This window comes from Lichenostomus cassidix, chromosome 17 (assembly GCF_008360975.1).
Source record: "Lichenostomus cassidix isolate B80296 chromosome 17, HeHo_3.0, whole genome shotgun sequence".
Taxonomy (NCBI): domain Eukaryota; kingdom Metazoa; phylum Chordata; class Aves; order Passeriformes; family Meliphagidae; genus Lichenostomus; species Lichenostomus cassidix.
In genome coordinates this window covers 9,225,462-9,244,180 of record NC_139497.1, presented here as the reverse complement: position 1 = coordinate 9,244,180, position 18,719 = coordinate 9,225,462, and the positions used below count along the sequence as shown (strand labels likewise).

Genomic DNA, 18,719 nt, shown 5'->3' with positions numbered 1-18,719 from the left:
ACTGCAGCAGCTGTGGGGCTCTGCCTCATGCTCAGGAGCACCTCTGGGAGCAGGGGATGGGATCTGCCACAGGGCAGGTCAGTGTGGTTTGGGGGGCTTGTGCCATGGTGCCCCTGTGCCACTCACTGTGCCTGTGTGAGCCTTGGCAGGGCACCTTGAGCCCAGCTGTGCCCTGGCTGACTGACTGCTCTGGGTGAAGGGCTCCAGCATCGCCTCCTGCTTGAACTGGCAGTGGGGAGTGGGAGCTGTTGTTTGGGGCTGTTGGTGTTGTCACTGGGCTCTGTGTGGGATGTGGGAGTCTCTAGGCCATTCTACTCCCTTTGGCTCTTCGGTTTTGCTCCCTGCTGATGCTGTTTTCTCCTCCCACACTGCATGCACCTTTGGTCCAAACTGGACTTAAAGTCATTTTTCTTAGAGATTTCCTCAAGATAGCAGAAAACCAGGAGCATTTATTTCCATCTCCCAAGCTTAAATTCTAAACCCAAGGCATCTCTCTGCTGTCTCCTTTGTTTTCCTTGTTTAGCCAAGTACTTCTTGGCCTGCAGTGCAGTTTCCAGCACTGGTAAGTGGCCTGCATGCAATGTCTGGTTCTGGGATAGCTCCTCAGCTTCCAGGAGCCCTGGACACCTCCACCCTCGTGGCCTTCGTGCCTGGCAGCGTGGCTCATCCCCAAGGACAGACACCACATTGTGAGCAGTGACAGCCTGGCTCGGATCAGGGAGCATCTAGGTCAGCAGCAGGGATGGGAAATTCAGGGAGCAGCACCTGGGATGCTCTAAGCTTCAATACCATTTTATTCCAACCCCTTTTCTCTGAAATAGGTTCTCTTCTCCCCATGTGCCATCTGGGGAAACTCAGAGTGGGTCTGGCCAGGGCTGGGGCAGGGAATGGGGAGAAGCAGCTGGTTGCCCTCTATGCAACTTCCATCCTGCCTTCTCCTGGGAGCAGGGGAAGGGAGCCAGCCTGTGTCCAAGGTTTATCCTGCACTGGGGCAGAGTAGCACAGAGCTCCAGCTGTGGATTTGCTGTGTGAAGGAGCTGCAGCTGCTCCCTCTGTTAGCCAGATTTGAGCTAAACTCCCCTCGCTTCTTTGCTGAAAAGCAGCAGCGAAATGCTCCCTGTCCTATTCTGATCCCTCCATAGCTCCAGGTCTCCTGTCCATGGGCAGCACAGGTGGCACTGTGACCTGCTGGCAGCTCTGGTCCTTGGGCACATCCAGGTGTGACTTTAGCAGCCCCCAAAAGCATCACTGGTGCTCCAACCGCTGCTGTGGCAGGGAATGGGTGCACCTGGGCAGCACCATGGTGCTTGAGAGCTGCTTGGGGCCAGGTGCCACTTCCCAGCCTGTGGGGGATTCTGTGGATATTGGAAATTGCAGATCTGGCACTTGCCAGATGTGCTGCACTTGCTCCTTGCCACAGATCCAAACCATCCAGTTCCTGCCTCCTGCCACAAGCAGCCATGTCCTTTCCATTATGTTTATTTTAATTGTATTTAGAAGTGGAGGGATCACAACAGCCTTTTAGACAGCTGCTCCTGAACCTTGATCTGTGTTGGCTAAATACTTCCCTACTTCTGGCATGAACTTACTCCTGGCAAGCTTATCCTCCTTGTTTGTCTGCTGGCATCAGCAGTTCTCTGCTCCTTGGGGGTTATTTTCTGGAATACTTACAAAGAGTTGTTATGCTTTTTCTCCACTTTTGCTGGTGTGAACTTTTTGCCAGTGAATCTCCTCTGCACCTGTTGAGGTGACCTGTAACCAGATCCCTGGAGCACAACGGTAGATAATGATTAGGACAGGGAGGGCTGCAGGGGAACAAACCCTTCCCTCAGCTTTTCTTTTCAGCTTGGAAGAGCACATCTGGAGTTAATTCCACCACCTGCTGGGTGTTACAGGGAGGATGGAGCCAGGCAGTCCCTATTTCCAGCAGAAATGCCTTGCTTCGTTCCTGGTTTATTTAGGCAGCAACCTAATGATGATTACAGTCCTGTAGCCAGTCCCAAATTTTCTTCCTCTGTTATTCACAGGTGATGAGCTTCTCTCAGAGCAAGGGTTAGTCTTAAACACCATTCCATTTCTAGTGTTTCTGCTCTCCAGTTTTCTTCGTGACCCATACAATTCTGTTCTGCCCTTGATGAGCTCTTCTGTTTGAGTCACTTTCATTTCTTAGTTTCCCAGTGACTGTGGAAAGGTCATTAGTGACAATACAAGATAAAACTGGTTTCAAACCAGAACCTTTAAGACCTCCCCCTTTGTCCAATATTTCCCCTGTCTGCTACCAGCTGTTACCATCTCTCCTTTAGCTGCTGCCTTCTCACTTCTGGTTTTAAGCTCTGTTTTTTGTAGCTTAAATAGCTCTTGGCCAGAATGTCCTCCCAAGACTGGAGTCCTGATCACGGCTGTTTCTGTTTGGAGCATGGGCACACAAAGGAGTTGTCAGGCATTAGCAATGTCACCTTTCCAACCTGTGGTGCTTTCCTGCTTGGCAGCACTGACCCCATGAGAGATGCTGGCAGCCCTTCCTGGGTGCTGGTCAGTGTGAGGTGATGGCAGAGGGCATTGGCCAGAGGTTCTCTGGACCCCTAGGCCTCCTGCCACCATCCCATCCATTTGGCTCTGCCTTGGGGTTTACCTCAGCATGGCAAGAGATCCACCAAGGCACATGGGGAGGGCTGGGGGGATCTGCAGTGGCTGCTTTAAAGCAGGGTGCAGCCCTGGCATGTGCAGTGGCCTGTGCCAGAGCCAGCGTGGGATCAGTGGGTTTTTGTGCTTCTCTCTCATAATTCTCCTTTGCTGTTGTCCAGATGAAGATCTCTTTCAATGAGACAAGTTTGCAGACCATGTTTGAATACCCCTCAGAGAGCTCCCTGGCAGAAGAGGATGAGGAAGAGGAAGGCCATGCTTCTGAAACAGAGGAGGAAAAATCTCGTACCTTTTACGTTCCACGCCCAAACGGCACTTTGCATTCCAGTACACCTAACTCAGGTGAGTGAGGCTCTGTTGGCACCATGGGGTATCTGGTAGTGTCTGACACTGTCCATGTTTTCTACAGACCCTTAAGGGGTTCCACATTGGGGGAAATGCTAATGGAGATGAACAGGGAGTTGCAGATGGGCAGTTTCTAGGCTGTCCCTGCTAGGACCCTGGTCCCCCTTCCTTTTGGGGTGGAGAGGAATATTTACCTCATCTTTCTCCTTCCAGCAGATTTATCCAGCTACACCCCAAAGCACTCCGTGAAGTTCAGCGAGTGGCAGGAGCAGAAGTATGAGGGTCCTGCTGCAGAGGGAGCCCTCCCAAAGGAAGCTGATTCCCATGGGAACCAAGTCATGGTGAGGCTTTAAATAAGCGAGTGTTATGCTCTCTTGTGAGGTGGGGGTTGTTCTGGTCAATGGGATGGGATGTGCTTTTCCCTGCACACCCTTCCCACACACAGGAAAGACATGGATCTATCGGAGTAAGTCTAGAGGAGGCCACAGAGATGATCTGAGGACTGGAGCCCCTCTGCTCTGGAGCCAGGCTGGGAGAGCTGGGGGTGTTCACCAGGAGAACAGAAGGGTCCAGGGATACCTTAGAGTACCTTCCAGTTCCTAAAGAGAGCTTGTAAAAAAGAGGGAGATTGATTGATTGATTTTTTTTTTTTTTTTTAATAGGCAGGTTAGAGGACAAGGAGGAACAGTTTTAAACTAAAAGAGAAGAGATTCAGATTAGATATTAGGTAGAAATTGTTCCTTGTGACAGTGGTGAAGCCTTGGTGCAGGGTGGCTGCTCCACCCCTGGAAGTGTCCAAGGCCAGGTTGGACAGGGCTTGGAGCAACCTGGGATGGTGGAAGGTGGAAAGTGTCCTTGCCCATGGCAAGAAGTTGGAACAGGATGGGTTTTAAGGTCCCTTCCAACCCAAACCATTGCAGGGTTTTATGATACTCCAGGGCATGTTTGGTGGGGGGGACTAACCAAACACACCCGGTTAACCTGGGCAAGGTGCCAAGGCACCATCCAGGGTGTGGGTGCTCCTTTGGCCCGGGTTTGACAGCACCTCCATGTCCCTGTGCTCTGCCCACAGCTCACCCCGGCGGAGAAGGGCAGCCTCTCGGATTTCAGCAGCGAGCCAGCGCTGTATTTCTGAGCCTCATCCCCGGTGCTGCAGCAGCGGCTGCTGGGCACGATGAGGCAGTGCAGCCACCGTGTCCCCAAGGGAACAGCCGCGGGAACCACCCCAAAACCACGGCGTTCCTCGGATCCTGCTGCCAAGGGTGGACCAGATGCAACCAGGCATCTGCAGAGAATATTTGCACTGGATTTTGGGACCGAATTACTGCTTTCGAGGCGTATGATTTATTCTGCCTGTGGCCTTGCATATTCCTTGTTCAAGATCAGCTGCCGGTTAGGCGAGTGTGGGAAGGACATCTGTAATCCCGGGACGGATGTTGATTTTTCTCAGTGCTTATCTGAGTCCAGGCACTGTGCAGGGTCTGGACAGCTTTTGTATCCCTTCTCCCCACTGGATGGCTCTGGAGTTGGAGCACTGAAAGCACTGGGCAGTTAAGTGGGTTTCACAGCGTGGCTGTGATTTGACACATTGGGTGTCACTTTGGAAAACCATTGAAGGCTCATGGTTTGTCCTTGGTGTGTTTCTGGCTCTGCTTTCACTGAAACATCATGGAATTAACGTGCCAGTTACATGCTTGAGGAGTTCACTGAACACTCTGAGGGAGGCATGGGAAGGGCTATGAATGCCTTTAGCTTTAGGTGTCATTTTTGCACCAATCAGTAAAGAAGTGTCCAGACTGTCTGGAGCCTCTTGAAGATTCCCAAACATTGGCCATAGCTTTGGTCTGTCCTTTCCCAACTGTGGCATCCAGTCCCTGGGAATTGCTAGTTGTGCTCCAGTTTGCCAGTTCCTCTTGTTGCTTTGTTCCAGATCTGATTGATCTCTCTTGGTCGCTTCCTTCAAGCCATGCCTACTCTGCCCCTTTAATCAAAGCACAGGAGGGCACTTTCACTCCTTTCTTCTGCAGAACTTGAACAAGGAATGTGGGTTTTTTTGGTTTTTTCTAGGATTTTTATAGTTCTATTGTAATTGTTTAATGCAGCCAATATGCAAAGGAATCTGCTAGAATCTTCCATTCAAGTTTTCTACTACTGTAAACTCAGGGTCAAAATTGCACTCTGGAACAGATGGAGCAGTGCTGCTAATGTGATTTGTACTTTGGGATTAAAAGAGATGTGGTGGGAACAGATCCAGCCTCATTGGGCTTTATGGAATGAGTGGTACCCCAGCGTGGGGCTTGATCCAAAGGAACAGGCTGGTATCTTTGATTAAATTTGATGGTTATTGGTTTGTCTGTTATATATAGATGATGAATGTCTGCTCAAGTGACACTGGTCTGTGAACTGAAAATGCTCTACGTACCTTGCACTTGTTTTGGTGCTTGTTGTAGCAGCAGGGGAAGGTTGTTCTGCTGGAAAACACAGGATTAAATGTTAGGACATACCTACTTGTAGCTGTTCCCTTCTGCCCTGGGTGCCTAAATACTTTTGGAAAGATAATGAAAAAAAAAAAAAAAGAAAAGAAAAAAAGAGCTACTCAGTAGTTTGTTAGATGTTGGCTGGGGGGGCCACAAAGAAACACTTTGCACCTCCTTGTCCTTTCCAAGCTAATTTGAGATCTGCTCCCTGTGTGACTTGCCAGGAGCAGGATGTGTCTGCCTGGGACATGGCACAAGGAGCATGGAATTCCATGTGTTAAGGCTTCTCCTGTTAATGAAATACTTCAGGGTAAGGTGCTGAGACTGGGGTAGAATGATGGAAAATGTGAGACTGCTGAGTGCTAGATTTAAGGGGTGAGTTCCCAGCACAGCTTTCCTAGCAGAAAAGATCCCAGTGAGCATCTTTCCCTGCGTAAAGCAGGGTCAGTTTAAGGCAGCTCTGTTTCTAGATTCACAGCTTAGCAAAACTGCAGGTGGTAAAGCAAAGCTGCTTTCAACTCAAGTGGGGGACAAGGTGTGTGAAGTAGTCCTGACTTAGTTCTGCTATGGATCCATGAGGAATGCTAAAGCCAACACTGTTCTGCAGCTCGTTCCCCTGGCCTCATGCAGCTGAACAGTGCTCTGGTGTGCTGCACTCGGTGAGTTAACTCTGTGCCTGCAGCCCTGTGGGCAGGACAGCTGGGGGTATGGGGAGTGTAGAGAGTGCTGCTCTCTGCTCCTTCCCCCGTGATCCTGCTCCACCTTGGAGCTGTGATTCACACCTCACTGAGCACTCCTTTGCACTTGGCAGCTTTGTGCTCTAACCCTACCCAGGAACTCAAGTTCCCTCCAGGCAGAGCAGGGTGAGTGCTGTCCTGAGGGCAGGAGCAGCAGCTGATCAGTCACCGCCTGGGATGTGCTTCAGGATCACTGTGCTCAAAATGAAGGGTATTTTTTTGTAAATGCCTACCCTGATCAGTAGGGTTTGAGAGTCAGCTTTGGTGGATTTCTGACTAATACCAAAGCACGTCTGAAAGGAAAATTTACTTCTGCAAAACAAAGGCTTTTATTAAATGTGGCATCCTTGTACCAGAAGGTACAAGCAGCTCTCCCTGGCCAACAGGACTTTCCAGGCTGAAGAAGAAGTTTAGGAACGCTTTTGTCGACGTGCTCGTAGTCCTAATGAAGCGCTTTGTGGCTCAATGGCTTTACCAAGATCCCTCATTTCCTCCTTCAGGACATCTAGCAATGTCTGAGAATTGTCCAGTATCTGGGAAAGAAATAAAAATAGCTTATTTTTACATAAACTGTTTCTCTTATGAGTTCCCTTCCAATTCAGCTGATCTGCTTTGCAGCAAGAGGGGCTCTCCAGCCCTTTGGCCTCTAATTCCTGGTGATGTATCATCCTGTCTCACTGTGGGGGGATTTCTCTGGTTTGTGTTCCTATTCTGAATATAAAAGACCTTTAGCAATTTATCTGCCTTGGAACACGAAGCAGAGAACTTCCTGAAGCAGACTGGGGGGTTTTTGGTTGGTTTGGTGTTTTTCGGTTGGTTGGGTGGGTTTTTTTAAGGGAGATTTGGTACCTGGGCTTTTTAGATCAGTATTAAATTGTGCTCAGCTGATGCAGTTTCAACTCTCTTCCACTGTTAAAACTGCTCATTTTGGGTTTCTGGCTTCAAGACTAACTCAACTCTCTAGTGACCTTACATCAGACTAGAGATTTTACTCATTTTCTCCTATTTTTAGCTCACAGTGTACATAATCTAACATCCCTGCTTCCCATGTTGTATAGGCAACAAATTTAGGAGACCTTGCTGGCTGTCCATTTCACCAGTTAAAAATTTGAACACAGTGGATAATTGTAACCAAATGTCCCAAAAATAATTTCTATTCCTGTGAATTTGTGGAAATCACCAAGTGGTCAGAAAGGAGCTGATGAGGTGCTGGAGGAAGGTGAAATCCTGTGTGGCTGGCAGAAGGCAAGGAGTGATCACAAACTAGGGATGTGCATGCACAGGAAAGGAATTTTGTGTCCTTACAACATAATTTTTAAGCTTTTAAATTTTTATGTGAGTTTCTCTCTTCTTCAAACCATCAGGTCTTGAAGGAGGTCGAGGAAACAGCTCCAGCCTCATCTGAAAAGTGATTGCCATGGGAAAGTACTGACTTTGAAAGAGGAAGAGGAGCTTACACAGTAGCTGGTCACATTCAAAAAGCAAATGGGAGGGGAATTAGATAACAGCTAATAGGGGAAAAGGTGCTTCTGACCCAGACTGGGCTGGTCACCAAGAAAATTAAGATTGTCACTTATCTGAAAAGGGTTGGGAAGATTTAAAAAAAAAAAAGAAAACCAAAAAAAGCTGTTGGTGTGTAATGCAGAAGTGACCAGCTGTGACCCTGTCTGTGAGGATCAAGCAGTCCCTGCCTGGCAGTAACACACACAGGAAAGGTGAAAGGGTAGAGCTGTCCCAGGAAATGAAATGACAGTGCTAGCCCTCATGCTGTTTGCCTTCTTCCCACCCTTTACTGCCCCAACAGTTCGACTCTTTTAATTATACTAGTCCATTAAAGATGAAAAAGAGCTCCACTACATGTTGGGCAGGAATCATGGCAGGCCAACAGCTCCACCAGCACCCTTGTTACCTGCACTAGTGGGACTGTGGGTCAGTGTTGTGTCTCTGGTTTCCTTTTTTTTTCCCTCCAAAACTATGGATGTGAGATGGTCATTTTTAAGGGTCTGTTCCAAGAGGCATTTTTGATGTATTTTGACAATAAACTTTGCCCAAGCCCAAGCAGCACCAAAACAAACCCCAATCCAGCCCGACTGTGACGGGGCTCTGTGTGCCAGAGCTGCATCCTGAGCCCAGGCTGCTGGTTCATGCAGTTCTACAACCCAGGGAGGTGTGCTGGTTCATCGAGGTGCTCCAAATCGACCTTCAAGAAAATCCAGCTGCTGAGTTCACATATATGTATAGATATGTAGCCTAAATCTCCCCCTCCCCTCTCCTAATACCATTAGGCTGGAGATCAGTTCTTCCCCCAGAGGGTGCTGGGCACTGCCCAGGCTCCCCAGGGAATGGGCACAGCCTGAGGCTGCCAGAGCTCCAGGAGTGTTTGGACAATGCTGCCAGGGATGCCCAGGGTGGCATTGTTGGGTGTCTGTGCAGGGACAGGAGCTGGGCTGGGTGATCCTTGTCCACCTCAGGATATTCTGATTGCATGATTCCCTCGAGTCCTGTCCCTGGTCACAGAGAGCAGAGCCCGATGCTGTCCCCGCTCCCCTCACGGGGAAGCTGCACACTGCGATGTGTCCCCTCCTCTCCTCCATTCTGAGCACACCGGGTGCCCCCAGCGCCGCTCGCTGTCAGTACCTGCCCGGAGGCCGTGTCCAGGTCGGCGATGGTGCTGTCGATGTGGGCTCGGGCGGACCGCAGCCCCGCCAGGCTCTCGCTGGTGTCGGCCAGGCGCCGGGAGAGCGTGGCGATCCGCGCCTGCAGCCGGCTGCGCTCCGCCTCCTCGGCCTTGATCCGCCCGCTCAGCTCGTCCCGCCGGGCGCGGAGCTCCGACAGCCCTGCGGGGCGGCACCGTCAGACCGAGGGCCCGCTGCCCCTGCCCCGCCCCGGCCCCGCTCGCCGCCCGGCCCCGCTCACCGTCCCGCAGTGCCTCGTGGTGCCCCCGCAGCGCGGCCCCCGTGCCGCTCGTCGCCGCGGCCCCGCTCATCGCCGCCGCCGCTCCGCCCCTTCCTGCGGCCCGAATGGAGCTCTCGGCCGCCTGGCACACGCTCAGCACCGCGCTGGTGCCGCCCGCCGCGCTGGGGCTGGTGAGGGGCGACCGCGCGGGTCCTCCCGGAGCGCTGCGCTCCGCCGGGCCAGGGGCAGGCCTGACCCTTCGCCCCCGGGCTGCTCCGGCCTCGGCTCCTCCCGGCCGGGCCTCTCCGGCTCTGGGTCCGCGGGGCGGGTGGGAACTGCCGGGGCCGGGAAACGGCCCGGGCTGGGCGAGGAACGGCCGGGGCTGGAGGGAACAACCGCCGGGGCCGGGGGAGGAACGGCCGGAGCTGCCGGGGCTGGGGGAGGAACGGCCCGGGCTGGTGGGGCAACGGCCCGGGCTGAGGGAGGAACGGCCCGGGCTGGAGGGGCAACGGCCGGAGCTGCCGGGGCTGGGGGAGGCTGGGAAGGGGCGCTGGGGTGGTGTCTGCTGGGGGCTGTCAGGGAAGGGCCGCGGGTCCAGCCGGCCTCTCTCCCCATCACCCCAACCAGCAGCGGGACCAAAGGGCCACAGCTTCCCCGGCCCTGCTGTGGCTCTGCTCTCACTCCCTCTGAGGGAGCTGGTGTTGGCCAAGGAAGGGGTTTGCTCCAGAGCCTGGCGTTTCAGGCACCCAAGGGTGGCTTGCAGCATTGCCACCAGCAGGGACAGCAGTGATGTGTGTGGGTGTGAGCCCTGGGAGGTGGGCACTGGGTTTCCAGCAGTGGACTGAGACCCCGGCAGGTCCCCATGGAGGAGCAGCAGCCCCTGGTGCAGTCTGACAGCAGAGTCCCCGTGTGCTCCATCAAGTGCTTACCTTATGTCCCCTCTGCTTTCCAGGCAGCCCCGAGGCCCGAGGCTGTGGGGCCGCTGCAGGATGCCGAGCTCCGAGCAGCCCTGGATGTGCTGCACTGCTATGACTTGCACTCCATCGTGGAGGAGTGGTTCATCGAGGTGCTGCAGACAGACCTGCAGGCAAATATAGCCCCTGAGTTCTGGAACTGCATCGGCCAGTATGAGAACACAGCTGAGGAGCCCCAGTGTGCTGCGCTGCTCCTGGACGCGTTCAGGCTGCTCAAGTGCCGCCTGGAGCCCTACCTGAACAGCCTGGAGCTCCTGGAGCAGTGGACCGAGGCAGGCCTGCTCCTGGGGACAGGTGCTCAGACGCTGCAGGAGAAGGTCTACACCATGTTCAAAGCTATCCTCTTCTTCTCCACGACCAAATCCTTCCAGGAGCTCATCCAGCAGTTCTACAGCCGCACGTTCAGGATATACATGCGGCAGTGGAAGAAAGGAGAAGATGGAACAAACGAGTGTGAGAGCAGCATGAGTGAGACCGAGCAGGAGAGTGACACGGAGGAGGGCGGAGGAGAGGGCCCACTCTGTGCAGGCTGCAGCAGCAAGAGGGAGCAGTGCTGGTGCCCTGAAGCCATGGAGCAGTTCCAGCAGCTCAATGACATTCTGTAGGTGTCTCACGGGGTGGTGGCTGTCACTTGGAACAAGGGAGGGTCTGGATGGGGAGCAGCAGCAGGTTTTATTGATCCTTGAGAACAGCAGTTGTGTGAGGTTAGGCTGTGTCATGGTACTGGGCAGAGAACTCTGCACTGGGATTCTGCAGCTGGTTGGCAGCTGATGGTTGAACAAGAGCAGATCTTTAGACAGAAAGTTTCTCTCTGTGGATATTCAGGAGAATATTCCTGCTCTTACTCAAAGGTCTCTGACCACAAAGAAGCACACTATTGGAAGGTGTCCTTGCCTGTGGCAGGGGTTTGGACTAGTTGATCTTTAAGGTCTTTTCCAGCCCATTCCAAACTATTCTGTGATTCTGTGAAACTCTTCTACATGAAAAAGCTTTTGATGGCTATAATTAATGTCCGTAGGGAGGATGGGATAGCAGTAGTGTTGTGTATTACAAATGTGCATCTGTGTGGGCTATGAGAGCATGTGGACTGAGCTAGGCCTGCCTCTGGAATGTACAGGGAGGAAGGTGCCTTCAGGTGTGAGATTCTCTGGATTTGCTTGTGCCTTTGCTGCCCCACGCTCCTGATGGTGTCCCTGTGCCCACAGCCGCCGGCTGAATTTGCTGGAGAGGGTGAGTGCTGATGCTGTGACCACCATCCTGCACAGGATGATCGAGGAGAGGATGGAGCAGCGCTGCCGGGGGGAATATGAGCACTCCTTCCTGAATGAGTTCCAGGAGGTAAGGCAGGCATGGGGACAGTGAGAATCCTCCTTTTGGAGATGTGCAGCTGTTGCTGGCTTTTAGCAGCTCAGGTTAAAAGCAGATTCCATCTAAAAACACGTGCTCCAGGGCTATGAATTCCATGCCCCTGGCAGGAGAGGGGGCTGAAACTCCTCATTTTGGCTGATGCTGGAGGGGAAGCATCAGCCTGTGCATGATGAGCTCTCACATTTCAGTGACAAGGGAATTTCTGTGGTTCTAGTGTACAAACCGCAAGATCCACAAGTGCCACCTGGCCTGCAGAGGACCCTCCCTCTGTGTAGGTAGCCCATAATTAGAATTTCTGTGGCTGTTTTCAGTCCCCTTTCCAATTCCCCTGTAAAATAGGAAGTGAGGATGAGGGAGGATACTCTGGTATTAATGTCTCCAGTGGCCACACAGAGAATCAAAATCTTTCTTTGCAGCTGCCCAGTTGCTTTGCAGCTACTTAAACTAAGTTTGTGTAGAGCTGTTTACCCAGCATGACCTTAAAATAAAACTTTTCTCTGGGTTGTTGCTCTTCCAGGACACAATCCTGACCTCTGTGTCCCTTGACCATGACCTTGCCTTTGCCTGTGCTGGAGAGCCAGGCCTGCAGCCAGGTTCCCATGCAAGCCAGACATCCTGGATCCCTCACCCTTTGCCATGCCAACCATTTTTGTTGCCTGCAAACATCAAGAATATTTTTGTGTTTACTTCCTTTAAGTTGTTGTGCAACACTTTCTTTACTGCACCTCATGTGAAATGCTTTTGGATGACCAGGAGATTGTTTAAGGATATTTTAAGGGCACCACAGGAAACACAGCTGCATTCTGCTCATCAAATGCTGCCCTTGCTTCCACCTCTTGTTTGGCTACAGAATGTTGGAGGATGTCAGAATTAGGAAGAGATAATTTTAAGAAGAAAATAAAATAAGCACAGACCTAGTAATCTAAAGGTAAAATAGAGAAGTCTGAGAAACAGCTCATTAAAAGTACAGGTGCTGAGGGCAAACGCTCTTTGCAGACACAGCAGCAGCTGCCTGGAGTGTCAGGTCACAATCAGGCTGTAACAGGAGCACTCAGGGAACATAAACTCTGCGAGAAGAATGGGTTGGTTTGATAACAATTCCTTAAAATCGAGTTACTTTGCATCAGTTATAGTCCTGTCCTTTTGTCCTTTAAGGGAATTCTTTATCAGCTTCTCCACAGTTTTGCCCAGGTGTTTGTAGCACTCAGGTTTGTCCAGGCAAAACATGTGCCTTTCTTCAGTGTTTCCTAAGTCGAGTAGATAATAAAAATGGACACCAGCAATCCAAACCTTGACTTAGCATTTTCGTTTCATGCTGTCAGAATCTAGTTATCTGAAAATATTAGTACTAGTAGTAGACTAGTAAGTTAATACCTAAGAGTATATTAGCACTCAAATACTATCCCAGAAAGTAGCATATATTTGCTAACTTATTGGGAAAAAAGGCATTTCTTTTGAACATCTGGATATTGTAACTATGTTTGAAATTTGACAATTACACATTTCTCACTAAACCTCACATACGAAAAAATAACCTTCTAATGCTCTCTGCTCAGGTTTTTATTTTATAATTCAGTGACTAGGCTGGTATGTGGGTTTCAAGTGCCTGAGTTATGTTGGGTGTCTGTGACTCCTTGGGATATCTTGTTTGCTTTTCACTGATTTCAGAAGCCATAGAAGTTTTGGGCCAAGGATGGTGTAATGGGCAATTTGCTCATTTTCTCATGAATGGAGCAGTTCTGCAAGTATAGAATGGGATGGAATTCTGCAAGAATGGAGCAGGCTGCGGGTTTTGGAATAAACCCTGTCCTTTTTGGAGCCCAGTGCCTGCACAGAGTCCGTGGGCACCCCTTATCTTCTCACACACAGCTGCACAGTCCATATCCTGTATCTTTAGCTAAAGTTCCACTTCTTTCAGCTGGGCTTTCCTCAGCTATAACCCAGGCTAGGGCACATTTGAAGAGCAGCTGGGGGTGATGCTGTCCTTGTCCAGCTACTCCTTTCTGCTGGCTGTGCTGGGATGGGTTGGGCCATGGTGGGATAGGTTGGGCCATGGTTGTGCATCCAGCTCTGTGTTCACCACATCTGTGTCTCTCTCTCTCCTTGTGCAGTGGATAGAGAAGGTGATTGGGTGGCTCAGCAGGGTGTTCCTGCAGGATGGCCCCTCAGCACAGTCCTCCCCAGAAGCCAGCAGCACCCTGAAACGCTGGCGCTGCCACGTCCAGAGGTTCTTCTACCGCATCTACGCCAGCATGCGCATCGAGGAGCTCTTCAGCATCATCCGAGGTGCCTCACCCTTGGGCTGGGGCTGCATGGATGAGAGAGATCTCTGATGTGCCACACTGTCTCCCCCTGCCTTCCCCTGGAGCCTGGCACTGCTTCTGATCACTGCTTGGTTTGCAGATTTCCCAGAGTCAAAGCCTGCTGTGGAGGACCTCAAGTTCTGCCTGGAAAGGACTAACCAGAGGCAGCAGCTGCTCAGCTCCCTGAAAAGTGCTCTGGAAATGCGACTTCTGCATCCTGGTGGGTTTTACATCCCTGCTTGTGTCCTGACACTTTGAGGAACTTGGGCATGAGTGGGAATCTGCTGGGAGCTGGTCTGGTTTCCTGTTTGAGGAGTGAGGGGCAGTCAGTGTGCCCATTACATGCTCTCCATGTTCCAGTGGGCATGGCAGCAGCAACTAATTGCATCCCAGCTCCTTTTGGCCTCATTTTTACACTATAGTCAGGAACACAAAGTTTAGCTTTGCTCTAGGGGGACAAATGCTTCTTTGCACTGTCAGGTCTCAGCTCTGGGCTTCTCTTCATGCTCAGAACTGGTTTCTCAGGCACACACATCTGATCTCTCCCATTGCCTAGGGCTGTAGCGCAGCAAGCCCTCCTCCTCCAACACTGTAGATACAACAGAGGGCTTGGACCACCCAAACTCCTTCTATTCAAGCCATTAGTTTGTGCTCCAGGATTATGACTCCCTCTGCTCCTCTCCTGTAGGAGTCAACACCTCAGACATCATCACTCTGTATATCTCAGCCATCAAGGCCCTGCGGGAGCTGGACCCTTCCATGGTTATCCTGGAGGTTGCCTGTGAGCCCATCAGGAAGTATCTGAGGTGAGAGACATCCCAGGGCAGTCTGACACATCCCCTTTCCCTCCCTCCCTTCACTTGCTCCGTTTCCGTGGCTGCTGGCAGGACTCGGGAGGACACAGTGCGGCAGATCGTGGCTGGTCTCACAGGGGATGCTGAGGGCTCGGGTGACCTGGCAAATGAGCTCTCCAAAGCTGACCCAGTGACCCTGGAGAATGGCCAGGAGAGTGATGATGACATCTCAGAGCCAGGGGACTGGGTTCCTGACCCAGTGGATGCAGATCCAGGTGAGATGCCAAGCTCAGGAGTCCTGGCAGTGTTCTGATTTCCCCGGTGGCTGTAGCCTTGACCAGCTCATCTGCTGGTCCTCTGGAGCTGGGCTGGGCTGGGGCAGGTCCCTGGTAACCTCACACTGTTGTCTGCTGCACTGCACCAGGAAAATCGAGCTCCAAGCGTCGCTCCTCAGACATCATCAGCCTCCTGGTGAGCATCTATGGCAGCAAGGACCTGTTCATCAACGAGTACCGCACACTGCTGGCTGACCGGCTGCTGCACCAGTTCAACTACAGTGCTGAGAGGTGAGGCCCCTGTGCCCAGCCACAGGGCTTTCTAGGGCAGAATCACCTGGGTTTTCTTCTCTCTGCTGTCTGAAGGGTAGAACCTTCGCACTTGGCCCTGTCAGTGGCTGTTTTTTGGAGCCAGGAATGTCTTTGGCCCTTTCCTTTGCAGCTTTGAGTTTGCATCTAGAATCCCATGTTCAGTCCTGCCCTTGGCTTGTGCTGATAGGGCAGCATGTAGGAAATTGGAGGCACTGACACCCTCTTAGCTCCATCCCACATGTTGTGATGGCCTTCCCAAATGGAAGGGATGGGAAGATCTTTGTTTTGGAAACACAGCAAGTTCCACCTGAACATGAGGATGAACTTCTTTACTGTGAGGTGACTGAGTACTGGAAAGAAGCCCAGAAAGGCTGTGGAGTCTCCTTCCTTGTAGATATTCCAAACTCACCTGGACACAGTCCTGAGGGACTGCTCCAGGGGATGCTGCTTGAGCAGAGAGGTGGGACTGGATGAGCTCCAGTGCTCCCTTCCAGCCTGAACCATTCTGGATTCTGTCTTTAAAAAGCTGCTGGCTTAGAGGAGTGGCTGTTCCTCACTCGGGTACCAGGAGCCATCCTGGGCAGACACTGTGCCTTGCAAAGCCTCCTAGGAAGAGCACCCTTGTGCCAGGGCCTTCCTTTTTTTGGCTGTGTGGTGAGGGGTGGAGGCCAAGCCAGGCTTGTCCATCTGAGGGACCCAATGTCTGACCTGCTGTGTCTCCTTCCAGGGAAATCCGCAACGTGGAGCTGCTGAAGCTGCGCTTTGGTGAAGCTCAGATGCACTACTGTGAAGTCATGTTAAAAGTAACTTCCTTTTATTTTTTTAAATTCAAGTCCTGAATGTTTGAGCCCGTTGGGGAAGGGGAGGCACTTGAGGAGTGACTCAAAAAGCATCTTTTAGGAAAGCAGGGGTTCCAGAATGCCAGTGAGGGGCTGATTTGTGACAGGCAGAAGTGCATTTAAATAATGTCTGTTTCTTAAGCCTTATGGGCTGGATTATCAGCTCTGGGGAGTCATTGCTCTGGTGCTGCTGTCTCTCCTGCCCTTCCTGCAGTATCCTGGCATTGAAGAGCTAGGCTCATCCAGTTCCTCTGGGGTTGGGACTCTGGAGTTTGATTCTTTTAGAGCACTCTAGGAAGAGCACAGGTGTGGAGGGCCTGCAGTGGAGGCAGTGTTGAGCTGTAATCCCTTTCTTTAACTTCTCACAAATGTTTCTGTAGCAGACTTTCAGGTAGACACACCTGATCATGTCCTTTCCACTGTCCCCACCATCATTTGGAGACAGCACTATTCACCTTGTTTAAGCCTCTCCTTCACTAAGTGTCAGCACTGACTCAGAAGTGAAGGATCCACCTGAGCCTCCTCTCCCTGTCACAGGACATGGCTGACTCCCGGCGCATTAATGCCAACATTCGGGATGAGGAGGAGAAGCTCCCTGAGGAGGAGAGGCCTCCCTTCAGCCTCGTGGCTGTTATCCTGTCCAGTGAGTTCTGGCCACCGCTCAAAGAGGAGAAGCTGGAGCTTCCAGAGCAGGTCAAGGAAGCCATGGAAGCATATTCCAAGAAGTATGAGAAATTAAAGGTAAGGCCACCTTAACCCTCCTTATAAAGCTGTATGATGTATGCTGTATGCAGTCCCCTGGATTTGAGCAGCTGTTTTGCCCATGCTGTTACAGTGGGGTTTGCAAAAACCCACCACTCAGTGGTTCCTGCTGGGAGATCTGCTGTGAGCAGCTGCTTCCCCCTGTTCCCAGGCCATGAGGACCCTGAACTGGAAGTACCACCTGGGCCTGGTGAGCCTGGATGTGGAGCTGGCTGATCGCACACTGTCCCTGTCCGTGTCACCTGTGCACGCTGCCATCATCCTGCACTTCCAGAACAAGAGTGAGTGCTGGGGAACCCCTGTCTGTGCTGCCATGGCTGGGAAAGCCACGTTCCTTGTGTGACTGGAGGCTCTGAGAGCTCTGGCAGGAGGACTAAGACGTGGTGCATGGGCTTGGATCTACCAGAGTCTCCAGCACCCAGCAGGGCCACAGCTCCACACCCATCTGCTCGTTCCTGGCAGTGCCTCCCCTGCCTTGCCCAGCTTCCCACCAAATCCTGGCATGCTGAGGTGTGGGAAATGTCCTGTGCTCCATCTGCTCTCTGATCTCCACGGTCTCTGCAGGTACCTGGATGCTGACAGAGCTGAGTGAAGTGCTCAAGGTGCCTGTGACATCGCTGAAGAGGAAGATGACACTGTGGCTGCAGCAGGGAGTCCTGCGGGAGGAGCCTGAGGGCACCTTCACTGTCATTGAGGAGGAGCAGAAGGACCAGGTGGAGAAGGTTGTGCTGATTGACAGTGATGAGGAGGGAGACTCTGCCATGGCTTCACAGGCTGACCAGAAGGAGGAGGAGCTGCAGGTACTTGTCCTTGTGATGATGCAGACATCCTCTCCTTTTGGGTTGGGGGAATTGATCAGGCTGATGGATTCGATTTGCACTTTTGATTTGTGTTTTTCACTGCAAGTGGCTGAGTTCAGCACAAACATTTGGGTTTTGAAGTGGGTATCTCTTGGTTAATCTCTTGATGCTGGATCACAACTTTCCCTCCAGACAAGTGCCCAGCTGCTGAGTCAGGGAACCATTTGGAAATCTCCAAATTGTTTTTTTTAGTTAAAAAAAAATCTGAGACATGATTTCATGTTTGAAAATAGTCATAACTTGTTTGGATGCACCCGAGCTACACTTTTTGGCACTTCTGACTGCCCAAAAGGCTTACCCAGCACTAACAGCTGGATCTCTGCCTTCTCTCTGTTGTGGTTCCTGGACATTTCCAGTGCCTTTCCTGCCTGTGAGTCATGTTGTGTGTTGTGCAACACAGCATTGTCATACTGGTGTTCATCCACAGAGGGTCATGCGTGTGCTGCACGTCAGATCCACTGTCTGCCTGTGTGTCCCAACACTGCTGCTGCTGTTCTTGGATATGCCCTGTTAAAGACCCCATGCTCATGGCTGAGAGCAGAACCTAGTGCCAGCTAGGATGCAACCTAGTGCATGCCCTCCTAGCTTTTGGGATTTGGGATATTTGCTTTATGCTGTAGGTGTCAGTGGTTCACTGTTGCCTGTGTCCCTCTGCAGCTGTTCTGGACGTACATCCAGGCCATGCTGACCAACCTGGAGAGCCTGTCCCTGGAGAGGATTCACAGCATGCTCAAGATGTTTGTGATGACAGGCCCTGTGGTTACTGAGATTGACATCCAGGAGCTGCAAGGATTCCTGCAGAAGAAGGTCCGGGACCAGCAGCTCATCTACTCAGGGGGTGTCTATCGCCTGCCCAAGAACTGCAACTGACCTGGCAGTGTCCCAGTGTCCTGCCTGTGCCTGAGCTCTGCTCCAGAGTGCCACCAGCTCTCAGTGTCCTGCTGGGGGTTCTCTGCCCTGGGGGTTTGCTGTGCCCCCTTCCCCAAATGGTTGTTGTTTTCCACATGGAGGCAGCTCAGCAGCAGCCTGGGTACCCCACAACGTCTGGGTCTGCTCCCCACATTCCTTCCTCTTCTATGTGAGTGCCTGGGCCCACCTCCCTGGTTAATAAATAACAGCAGGTTCCTTTTTCCAA

General features: G+C 51.9%; 2 protein-coding genes across 5 annotated transcripts in view; both read left to right on the top strand.

Moving 5' to 3' along the window:
- The window catches only part of TPRN (taperin), an 18,595-nt gene extending 13,248 nt beyond the window's left edge, over positions 1-5,347 (top strand). Inside the window, exons 2-4 of one of the 2 annotated variants that reach the window (XM_085076423.1) lie at positions 2,805-2,985; positions 3,202-3,329; positions 4,061-5,347. In XM_085076423.1, coding sequence (XP_084932549.1) covers positions 2,805-2,985; positions 3,202-3,329; positions 4,061-4,123 — 372 coding nt within the window. In that variant the 3' untranslated portion in view covers positions 4,124-5,347. The remainder of the gene's footprint in view (positions 1-2,804; positions 2,986-3,201; positions 3,330-4,060) is intronic. The other variant, XM_085076424.1, reaches the window with a different exon arrangement.
- On the top strand, positions 4,138-18,719 carry ANAPC2 (anaphase promoting complex subunit 2). Of its 3 annotated transcripts, none has more exons than XM_085076422.1 (15): positions 4,138-6,735; positions 8,840-9,039; positions 9,119-9,288; positions 10,050-10,672; positions 11,277-11,409; positions 13,551-13,725; positions 13,843-13,962; positions 14,431-14,548; positions 14,630-14,811; positions 14,961-15,102; positions 15,851-15,926; positions 16,500-16,703; positions 16,876-17,005; positions 17,289-17,524; positions 18,242-18,719. In XM_085076422.1, exons 2-15 carry the CDS (start codon positions 8,868-8,870, stop codon positions 18,452-18,454), a joined length of 2,694 nt encoding a protein of 897 aa, XP_084932548.1. In that variant the 5' UTR covers positions 4,138-6,735; positions 8,840-8,867; the 3' UTR covers positions 18,455-18,719. The 3 variants fall into 3 exon arrangements, with proteins under 3 accessions (XP_084932548.1, XP_084932545.1, XP_084932546.1); XM_085076419.1 differs by having other exon boundaries at positions 5,609-6,735; positions 9,119-9,888; XM_085076420.1 differs by lacking the exons at positions 17,289-17,524; positions 18,242-18,719 and having other exon boundaries at positions 5,609-6,735; positions 9,119-9,888; positions 16,798-16,916.